The 12,092-nt window shown below is 30.4% G+C and overlaps 1 protein-coding gene across 1 annotated transcript in view; it reads left to right on the top strand.

Annotated features, from left to right (window-relative positions):
• The window catches only part of LOC113558184, a 31,609-nt gene extending 21,811 nt beyond the window's left edge, over positions 1 to 9,798 (top strand). The window contains exons 25-36 of the mRNA XM_026963687.1: positions 1,319 to 1,848; positions 2,478 to 2,633; positions 4,862 to 5,161; positions 5,281 to 5,461; positions 5,540 to 5,778; positions 5,869 to 6,046; positions 6,124 to 6,313; positions 6,380 to 6,657; positions 7,700 to 7,887; positions 7,995 to 8,165; positions 8,499 to 8,730; positions 9,062 to 9,798. Of these exons, the coding sequence (XP_026819488.1) occupies positions 1,319 to 1,848; positions 2,478 to 2,633; positions 4,862 to 5,161; positions 5,281 to 5,461; positions 5,540 to 5,778; positions 5,869 to 6,046; positions 6,124 to 6,313; positions 6,380 to 6,657; positions 7,700 to 7,887; positions 7,995 to 8,165; positions 8,499 to 8,730; positions 9,062 to 9,652 (3,234 nt within the window). The 3' untranslated portion in view covers positions 9,653 to 9,798. The remainder of the gene's footprint in view (positions 1 to 1,318; positions 1,849 to 2,477; positions 2,634 to 4,861; positions 5,162 to 5,280; positions 5,462 to 5,539; positions 5,779 to 5,868; positions 6,047 to 6,123; positions 6,314 to 6,379; positions 6,658 to 7,699; positions 7,888 to 7,994; positions 8,166 to 8,498; positions 8,731 to 9,061) is intronic.
• Positions 9,799 to 12,092: the final 2,294 nt, after the last annotated feature.

Here is a 12,092-nt window from a genome sequence, read left to right as displayed (position 1 = left end):
AAAATATGTTTTTATTTTAAATTTCATATTATGGGTGTTAAAATGTATATATGGTGACTATTTTAATAATGTATGTCTCATTGTCTGGAATATAGTTATATCAATAGTATTGACATTTCACGATTTGAATATTTGATACAATATTGAATTACTCGAAATAAGAGTTATAAGTACTACTGTTCAAAATGGATTAGCGTCTATAGACTTTATTAAATTTAATCTAACAATTCAAAATTTAATAACAAAAGTAAATATATTAAAATACTTCGGCTTAAAATTTAAAATTATGTTGTTGAGAATATAATTATTATTTTAAACAATAACTGTTAGAGAATTTGAATTTAGTTCTTGAGCAACTGCTCGTATGAGGAATAATGATTTAGTTTTATAAACAAATAGGCGTTGAAAAATTAAAAATACCATATTATCAGATTTGCTAGTTTTGATTAATTCATTTATTTCAATGTATTTATAGCAAATAATGTAACAATTCAAAATAGAAAAATGCGTCGTATTTTTGACATGGGTACCCACAACAGTCATTATTGAAATATAATTATTTTAGAATGCCAAGTACAATGATTTGTACGACAATATATAACATTGTTTTTTTCATTGGTCGGATTCGAATAGCGCGAAATCTAAAAGGAAAACACTAGGACATACTTAATAAATACATTTCATGTATTATGTTAAAATAGTAAGAGATAACTTTTTGCTTTTCTATGAGAATCATTCGACCAAGATGCCACTCGACGCGATCAAGAGTGTTTTTTTTTTGATTATTGTTATTTTTAATATAGAAATGTGTTTCGTAATCGTTACTCATTGTGTGCAAACGACGAGTACTTTACTTTGTAAGTTGTTTATTATGTGATAATAATTCTATCCAATATATTTGTATACTATATTATTTAAAATATTTAAAAATTATTCGAGCTAGTTTATGAATAGTTCTTAGTTAGCATTTTAATATAGTTTAACGTGTCAAATAATTAAAGGCGAATTTTTAAAATATGAAAAGTGATTCTATCGCGGTGGTGGTCGGTTGTTGTGACCGCTATTTAACGGGCAAGACGTTGTTTTTAATCACTTATTAATATTACGAAAGCATGACGTATGTTTTGTTGTATGTTTGTATATGTTAAAAATAATCAGTGTATATAATGTGAAATAAACTATCGATTCGGCAAAGTTTCCTAGTGGAGTGGGAACGTCGAATGTGTGTTGACATAATGGTACCACAGCTTGAATGCGCGTCCAGATAAGACACCTTAGTTGCGATCGGACTTCGAGTGTCAGCCGCAGAAAACGGTAACAATTCGCCGTTGTCTGTTTGACGGAATCGTCAGACGCGTCAACAACAAACGCCATGTGTTCTAAAACGGTAGCAACAATCGTCGCACTCGTTTCCGCAGTAATCGCAGTCCATCCGATTGCTGTTTCGGCGGACCAAGCCGAATCGTCGTCGTACCGGTTGCCGCGCGATACGCAGCCGTTAGCGTACGGTTTGCGGCTAGTGCCGAAGTATGACGCGGGCTCAGACATGTACACGTTTGGTGGCCAGGTGGAGATCCTCATTTACGTGAACAGCATCACACCAAACGTGACGCTCAATGCCAAGGACATGCAAATCAAGAGCCTGGCTATTACCGAGTTTAAGACCCAGACGGACGTGGCGGTGGACTCGTACGAATTGGACAACGACGCGGAGATTTTGAAAATCTATGCGGATAACAACCTGTTGGTCGGCCGACGGTACCAGGTGAAGATAGTTTTCCAGGGACTGCTGAGGACCGACATGACCGGCTTCTACAGGAGCGTATACAACGAGGATGGTGTAACCAAGTAAGTCGAAAATATATGTATTTTACTTGATCTGGTTAGGCGGTGTGAGGAGGTGAGGAGAGAGTGGGATTCAAAAAATGTAGCTTCATACTTAAAGTATTTTTTTTAACTTTAGGGTGAGGATCGAGGAACAATTCATAAATTTTAAATGAATTATGCAATAGTGTGCTAGAACTTGTTTAATTTGTGTTTTATTTAATAAATGAATGTATATATATATATGTTATTTCATTAAGTAAAGGTTTTCATTGATTAATTTTAATTAATAATATTTACTAATTTATTTAATTCAACATAATTGTCCCGCATAAGATAAATGAACACGATTGACAGTCACAATTCATAAATTATTTTTATAGTTTCATGTTATTTAGATATACGAGTATAATAAATTATGATGATAATATATTTATATAAGTATTTACATGCATACATATGTTTTATAACAGCTCAAATGTACAGCCATACATCACTTCAATATAGATATAGTTCGATTTCAGTGACTTTAATTTAAATTTTCCACCATTCTGTAAAATACAAATAAAACGCCTCTGTGCCTTTTTATTTTATTTTATTTATTTTTTTTAAGTTTTCTATGATTTAATATTGTTTTATTGTCGCGTTTGCAGATGGATGGCTGTGACACAATTCAAGCCGACGTACGCAAGGAGAGCGTTTCCTTGTTACGACGAGCCAGCGTATAAGACTCCGTTCAATGTAACATTGGGCAGACAAGAGCACCAGATGACATTATCCAACATGCCTCAATACTTAACTCAAAGACTGTGAGTCATAAAGTTTACTTAGAAACAAGCAATGATTGTCGTCCTCTTAACGCGTCGATTCGAAGAAATTTTGTTTCCTTTATTTTTTCCTCAATTTTATCATTTATAGAGATAGCAGTGCTTATGAAAGAGTATCATTTGATTTGCTATTATTGCACACATTTAGTTTTATTGGCTACGATCATAAATATTATTTCACTACGAGACTACTTAACATTGTTACTATCTATAACATTATTTGTTGATTAGATTTGTTTAAATCATATTGCAAGAGTAAGATATAATTATGTTCTAATGATTTTGGTTTTGTAGGGTTATAGGGAAACGCTAAATTACTTATTATTTACGAAAATAGAAACTTGATGAGCTTAAAGTATTACACTATATTCAGACAAAAATTGAAATAAGCTTCAAAATACAATTTGTATAATAAAATAAATATTAGGTGTGAATTCAAAAATTAAAAAATTATTTACAAAACACAATAATTTCATAAAAATCTGAAGATGGGATTTTATGTTTTTTTATTGTTACGTCCACGCGTTATCGCAGGAACGAAAACGTGACGTATAAAGTATAATATTATTGTATTTATTTAACATTTATTTAAAATACAAAATTACAATTGTACGCTATAGGGTGGTGAGCGATGTTATGACCTACCTCTAGACGTCTCAGATATTCCTAACCATCTGCCGAGCTCTTGCGACGGACTCCTTTTTTCATTATCTTATCGAGTGATGGTCGTGGTGGTGCTGAAATTTCTGTATAGGTAAATTTTGGGATCTGTTAATATAATCTAGTATTTGGATTTTGGATCAATTCATATTCTTATCCGTGGACATCGCTTTTTGACTTTTCCGAAAAGAGACGTATGACGATCATAACCATGCTTATGTTATTAATTACTTTATTTTCGCCATACCGTATGAAGTCAGTGTTATAGTGCTCGATTATATATTATATGATTCATAATATATACGTACAAATTTTATCTGATACTTGGATCGTGGTCAATCGATTAATAGAAAAAATCCATCGAATTTAACTGTGGTGTTAAGATAAAATGATAATGTGTATTTCGTATATTTAAAAAATAATAATAATATTTATTTAGCAAATCAGTAAACAACATAAACATAATATAATAAATACAAATAATAAAATGTGTACAACCTTCCTATAGGCATAGATTGTGTTGGGGAGTTAAAATTGAGTTGTGATATATCTAAATAGATTTACAGTTAATTCATATATATGATTAAAATCAACATTATTTAAGAATTACTCGAGTGAAATTACATCGAAATTATTTAAATTAATTTTTAGAATTCTACACAGTTTAACTGCAATTGTTTAAGAAGATAGAAATATTAATATTAATATTTCCTTTGTAACGTACTAACGTGTACTATAATTGTGAGTGAAATGATTAATATTATTATTAAATTTATAAATGGTAATTTGAACATTATTATTATATAGGTACATTTTTAATACTAAGTAAATTTAAACAAAATTATTACTTATAATCTTAGAAAATAAAAAATCTTTTTATCTTAAAAATAAATTTAATCACACGTGTTAGAGTACTTCTTAAAAAATAACATGATAATTATATGATTGTCGCCAAAAAAACAATACCATAAATTAATAATTGATTTGACTAAAGATAAATATAATATTAATTGTTTCACGTTAACGTTAAATATATTCCACACAATGAAAAATATGAAAAAAACGTACGTAAAATATTTGTTTAATTATCAATACGGTAATTCCATTTTAAATTAAAATCTAAGGTGAAGTCTAGGTGTTTAATACAATTTGAATTTTATAAAATGACACAATTATTTTAACAATAAAATGGATAAACACGTATTTCAAATCAGAATTAATATTAAAGTGAATATATTTTGATTTGATTAGGTTTACTTCTAAATAATTATTATCAAACCGATGTTTAATTTATTTTACAAAATTGTTAGCGTTTTTATATTAATCATTTACTGTTTTATCACGAAATAAAATCGCAGTATCATCAGCATAGCAAATTATTTCTGCATTAATATTTAGGTTTAAATAATATTCGTTTTTTTTTTTTATAAATAACTCAAACTAAGTTGGATCGTTCGTCGAAGTAGAAAAATTTTTGCGAAGAAATAATACATTCACACGATGGCATATAAAAATATAATTAATTGAATATCATATTTTTTTTTACGTAGCGAATACTACGGCTGGTGGGCCGATCATTATGAAACGACACCGCCGATACCCACATACTTAGTGGCAGCACTTGTCGGAAATTTGAAAAAATCAAGTACAATAGAAGGAAGCATCGTCGATGTTTACACGTACAATGATTATTTGGAGCAAGTCATGTACGTTACGACAGAAACGCCGATGTTGTTTAGTGCCATGGAGAACTACACGGATAGTGAAAACCAATTGAAAAAAATGGATTTCATATCGATACCCGACTTTGACGGGGATGGAATGGAAAACTGGGGAATAAACGCTTACCGGTATGTAAACAAGTTATCGAGTTTGGTTTTAATGTTAAAATATTATTTGTTTTGCGTTTGTGTTTATGCGTGTACGGTGTATGCGTGCGTGTTGTGATTTTTCATCGTCGACCACACAGCGAGAAATACATGTTGTTCGACGACGATTCAAAATTGAAATTCAAAGAACGGTCGACAATGGTGATCCAAAAACTTTACAGCCACCAGTGGTTCGGAAATCTGGTGACCTGTGCGTGGTGGGATTACTTGTGGTTGAACGACGGATTCGCCCGATATTTTCAGTATTACGCGACGGAAATGGTGAGTCCGGTTGCAATTGGTTTTTAGAACAACGCTCGTACATCGTCTGTATTTATTGCTTTATTTTTTTTTTTTTAGGTGAACCCGAACTGGCGGTTGAATGAACTTTTTGTCGTAGAGCAGCATCAGACTGCCATGGAGTTCGACCAGACTCCGAGACACCCAATTACCACGTCCGTCAAGACTTCCGACGATATCCAAAATATATTTGAACGTGTGATTTCCAACAAAGCTGCGGCTATTTTGAGGATGTTACAATGCATAGTAACTGACTCCAATTTCCAAGAGCCCCTAAATTTGTATTTGAAAAACTTCAAGTACGTCATAGTTTACGGCTAGTTCAGTACCGTTAAGTAAATAATTATTAACATATTTTTATTTATAATTTTTCAAATCGTCCCGTTTAGATATGGCGCAGTAACCCCAAGTAATTTGTGGGCGGTCTATGAAAATTATTATTTTGACATTGGATTCAAGTTGTCGGAAAACGTGCCGTTCACCAATTTTATTGAATCGTGGATAAACCAGCCAGGTTATCCAGTGGTTAACGTCATTAGAAATCAAAACACATACACAATTACTTATGTAAATAATGGACTGGATAATGTCTATCAAATTATACCAAATACCACAAATAACTCATAAATTATTTTATTGTTTAGAAACCATTTTCGATTTGGCCGACTGAAAATAATACTTCCAGCTGGTACATTGGTATTACTTACACTAACAATTTGGCTCGAAATTTTGACGACTTAAGACCGGTTAGATGGATAAAACCTTACACGTCCGTAATGTACTTGCGTGATTCAAGCCTTTGCACTTGGGTGATTTTCAATTTGCAATGGACTGGTATTGTTCGGTTTAAATGTTTATGTGGGTTTCTGTTTATGGAGTAATATGTTTTTTCATCGATAGGATTCTATAGGGTTAACTACGACCTCAATAATTGGCAGCAGCTGATACAACAGTTGAACGAATCAAATACCAATATACACATTCTGAACCGAGTACAGCTGATCGATGACTCGTTCAATCTCGCGAGAGCGGGAATGTTGAATTATACGATACCTTTGAACTTGTCGACCTACCTGACGAAGGAAAACGACGAAATACCTTGGTACACAGCCATCGAGTGTTTGTCTTACGTGGTCGAACGAATGCGTCGTAGTGCTGAGGGTTATGATTACATTAAGGTATGTAAGGAAATTTACATAATATAGTGTTTCATAAAAAATAATACGACGTGTCCTTGAATAGGTGGTGGAGTAATGTTTATACACCATTAACAATAATTAATATTAAATCCGTGTGTATTTACACACAGTAAGCAGATATGACCGATGTAACGAAAACATGAGTTAGTGTCATAATATAAAATGGTAAAGATATGTACCAAATTCTAAGATAAAAAAATAGTGGTGAATTATTATTTTTGCCAATTAAATATATTATGTTTCACAATATAGTGTTATTTGATAATATTACGACGTGTTTAATCATCTATATATATACAACGTTTGATCAAAACAATACACATCGTGTTTGACTGTACGTTGTGCTATAAACATAGTTTTGATTTGGAAGGTATTGATTTTTTTTCTATTTATCTGATACGAAACTGTATCAGCTATAAATTCGATACACAGGGAGTACGTGGAATAGAATACAAAACATTTTATTTAGTATTTTTATTCTTAAAAATTTGTTTTACTAAATGTATTCTATATATATATATAAACGCAAATTTGAAATATTTAATGTGTTTATGATGCACATATGATATGTATGATATTATAATATGTATCTAATCATAATGTTTGGAGTTTATTTATGTATTTATTTTCTCACGATTTAAAATAGTGCACTAACTGTGCACTTATATATACATTATACATGTATATATATTAAAGATAATTACATAAATTATAATATTAAAACGTTTTTCTTAAGTTTTTCTTAATAAATTATAGTGTATTTTTTAGGATATTTTTCTTTTTTTAAAAATTTGTTTAGAGTTTTTTCGATTAATTTAAGTGCTTTTATAACTTTACTACAATATAATCCCAACTCTAGTCATAATTAATAAAATCAACAAAGCATAAATGTGAAATTACGATGTTTCATTATATTTTCACTTGTTTTTATTAGATTAATAGTAAATACGCATTGTTGACGGTATATTGTATTATTATTAAATATTGTAGCCTGCGAGTAATATGTTTTTATATTTTACAGTCATATGTTCGAAAATTGGCCGAATTTATTTACAAAAAGACTGAAATTTTAGTTGTGCAATATAAAACTGATGACCACACGACAATAACAAGCTGGAATAAATTTTCTGTGTGGGCTTGCTACTTGGATGGTGAATATTGTACGAATAATGCAATAGTAAATTTCCAAAAATGGACAGAGAGAAAAAGGTAACGTTTAAATGTGCACATGGTATGAAAATATCATGTTTGCCAGTTATTAGCTTTAATTTCAAGTTATTTTTTATTATCTATTTTATTTTTATTTCTGCTATCAGAATATCGCCTGACATTAAAGACGCTGCATTGTGTACGGGAATAAAATTAAGTAACGACACTGAAACGTGGAAAGGTGTGCTCAAGGTTTACATGACCACCAAGTCGGCTTCAGAGAAAAACTCAGCTCAGTCAGCATTGGCTTGTTCAAAAGATACATTGATACTATATAAGTACGTGAATGAAATTTGTTTGAGAATGCCAAAAAAAAATAAATCTATTTACGATTTACCGTAAAAAAACAACATTAAAATGTACAACATTTTTTTGTATGTGAATATAAGTACAACAAAACATTCATTTAAAAACAGTATTTTTGAAAATATTTTATTGTTGATCAAAAAATACTTCCAAAAAGTAATCGAAATTGACTCTTCTGTTAGAATTTTTTTTTAAAACACCTGTTTTATAATTATATATTTTTAGTTTTTATCACCTATCTTGTATTATGTTTCTCGTTTAATCAAAACCAAAGCTATTATAATTTAATTTATTATTTATTTTAGATACCTGGAATTTTTATTCGACGTCAATACTGGTGGCCCAATACGTTTGCAAGATTTCAAGGACATATGTGATGCGATGTCTTTGACCCCACAAGGGATAGAAGCGCTAACAAACTTCTTATTGAACAACATAGAACGAATTCTAAGACAGATACCTACAGGAGAGAGTATCGTTACGTATATTTATAGGATTTTAGCTTCCAAAGTAGCTCTTGATATTGAAATAGCTAAGGTGAGGTTCAAATAAAATAATTAATTAATTCTCGATAATAATAAATAGATAAATATTGAGTTGTAAAACATATTTATTTTAAATAAAATATAATCACCGAGTTCCTCATTAACTTTATTATATTTTAATAAGCTAAAAGTTTTACAATACATAATTAATACATGGGTGTTAGGTACTTAGATGTATAATACTTATGTCATACATTTTTCGTATTATTAAAACTCATTCATCAGATAAAAATCTTAGTAAAACCGAAAACATTTTTAAATAAAATTGTTTGTAGAAACCGTATAGGGACAAATAATAATACTAAGATAATCGTGTTTTTCAGTTGACAAATCTGAAAAACGCAGCAGGATTGCCGCCGAAAATTAAAGCTTCATTCGAGGAATCGTACGTGCAAGTGCAACAAAATCTCTTGTGGTATAACAGTTACCATAGCACAATTAACCAATGGACAGGAGCACCAATGGAACCCCCAACAACGTCCACACCACCGACGGATATGACAGTATCTCCGACGAATACGACTGTATCTCCGACGAATACGACAGTATCTCCGACGAACACGACAGTATCTCCGACGAACACGACAGTATCTCCGACGAACACGACAGTATCTCCGACGAATACGACAGTATCTCCGATGGATACGACTGTGTCGTCGTCGAATACGACTGTGTCATGGGAGAATACGACCGTGTCGTGGGAGAATACGACCGTGTCGTCGTCGAATACGACTGTGTCGGAAGTGACTGAACCGACAAGACAATCACCGACTTATGCAACATTTGATTTCGATAACCCAACGCCGGGTGTCATCCACAGGTGTCCCAATAAATCTGGCCAACCGCCGCATCGGAGTAGTTTAGTTTTCGTCGTCATCGTTGTCAGCTTGGCGACAACTATTACCGTTTTGTAAATATTGAAATAATAAAAAAACAGTATCCGCTAATGTTTCCGGATTAAAAATTAAAAAAAAAAAAAGAAAAAGTAATAATATATTTATGTCTCACATTTGCAGGCATGGGGATGTCGCTGGGATAATAAAATATGCGTTTTTCTTAAGACAATATTTTTTTTTCCACATATGTTATAATAAACATTTTACCAACGTCCTATAATTTAATCATTCCAAAAATATTACCTAAAACTATTATTATAACTATATAATACTTGGGCATTGTGACTAACTGTGAGTTAAGATCAAGTAGAAAACACGGAATAACGATAACTTTCACAAGAACCCATTTTATAATCATGAAACGACATTTTAAATTTATATATTTTGTAAGTAATCGTTTTTACGTACTGAAAACGTCCTTAATAAATAACTGTAAATGCCTACAAATACATATTATATTAAATGGTTAATACGGAAACCATAGTGAAATCTTAATACAAATTACTCGTTTAATTCTACTTATAAATTATCCATGTTTATTTCAATTGTTGTTATTTTAAATTTGAATTCTAATTTAAATTGTTTTAATCTTATTCATTTTATTGATTATACTAATTTCAACATTTCCCTATAAGCACCACATAGCTAATCTCGATAATTCTCTAGTCAGAAATCAAACTCCATAATTCCATAAATACTTTCAACTCTGTCTGATTTGGTTCAGTAATTGTTATTAATAACTATTCGCTTACAAAAGGAAATTGTTATTGATGTACAATAACAATATGTTCTATATTGTATAGAAGTTTAGAATATGCTAACAATGACTGTTTATATTTTCACCTTCTACTGCACATAGGCATACGGTTTATTCGTCATACGCATAGGTAAGGTGCTAACTAATAATATTCCAAATTTGTATTTAGTAAATAAAGGTTTTATATTTTTTTTTTTTTTATCATGGGTATTTTGATCAAAATATGAACTTTGATTTATTGTACTTGAATAAATTTTAAATTATCGTAATAGTTTCTGATTTACGAACAAGTAGTGTACGCTGTATGTAGAACAAGTATACACAGTAGAAAAATTATAGTCTATAGGTATAGGTACACGTATTAATAACTATTTATACAGTTTTTAAACACACATTCAAAATAAACATTAGATTAGATAATAAAAAAAAAATGTAATTTAGAATATAAAGAATACGTAAATAGTTTTCATTAGAAAAAAAACTATAATTGTATAATCAAGTGCTTACTGATAAATAAAACGCATACGTTAAAAAAAATAATGAGCAAATTCGTCAAAATATTTTATAAAATAACTACAGTTTCGCTTATTATTTGACTTTTGTATACTTACTTGTATAATTATAAATGATATCAATTTACTTTTTGATAACATCATATGCGTTGCATATTATTATTTTGTTTTTGTATTAATTAATAGTAAGTACCGCTAAGTTAAAAATACTGTATTATTAGTATAAAAACTAAGCGCAAAATAGGTGTAGGTATGTAGTAATTCGATAAATAGGTACTAATTAAAAATAATGAATACAGAAATATTGAAATATCAGTTAATAATAATGAAAAAAAATTTGCTATCAATACGATAGCAAAAGTAATTTTAAATAAATTGCACTTATAAATTGTACACTGATGGAATACTTAAATAGTGGCATTATGTTATTGTTCGATATTGAATTATCTGTAGTTGTCACATAACTATCGACACAATAACCGTGTGCAAACGTATAGCAAAAAAAAACATTAAATGCACGTGTTATTAATTGTACATACAAATGTATTATATGTAGTTGTTGCAATAGTAATGTTGAGAATTAAAATACACTTTTTATTAGAAGTAATGTATTATACGACAAATATAAGGTACCTATCTACGTATTATTCGATGTGAAGTCCAAAAACAAGATACACAACTATATTTTTAAAAATCTATTTAAAATTCAAAGTGATTCAAAGTAATAGAAATATTTTGGAAACGCAGTAATTCACCGGTACCGATAATATTTTGTTCTTGTATATACATCATCATATCATTTCACTAGGTGCCCTTTTGACGGCGTACGATAAAGAAAATAATGAAATCGATGTGGAATTTGTTTTAGACTTGCAGACTTGAGCGTTAGTATAAGAACAGACCGTTTAAAATCTTTAAAATTTTCCCATCTCAATATCGGAATCTAAAACCATTTAAAAATGTAAATTGCTCACAACATATGTACCCATAAACGACGTATAAGGCCGGGTTATCGTATAGCACCTCAAGAATTGTATGCGATTTGCAAATCATTATTATACGGGCGGGGCGCATAAGACATTACTCGGAAAACTGTTCCAGTCGGATATCTACTTCTGAGAAACACGGCCAAATTGGGAACGCAAATATAACGGTGTCGTCAAATTCGAACACGCGTAAAAAAAAAAAA

Source organism: Rhopalosiphum maidis, chromosome 4, assembly GCF_003676215.2.
Source record: "Rhopalosiphum maidis isolate BTI-1 chromosome 4, ASM367621v3, whole genome shotgun sequence".
Lineage (NCBI taxonomy): Eukaryota > Metazoa > Arthropoda > Insecta > Hemiptera > Aphididae > Rhopalosiphum > Rhopalosiphum maidis.
This window is presented reverse-complemented; position numbering and strand designations above follow the sequence as displayed.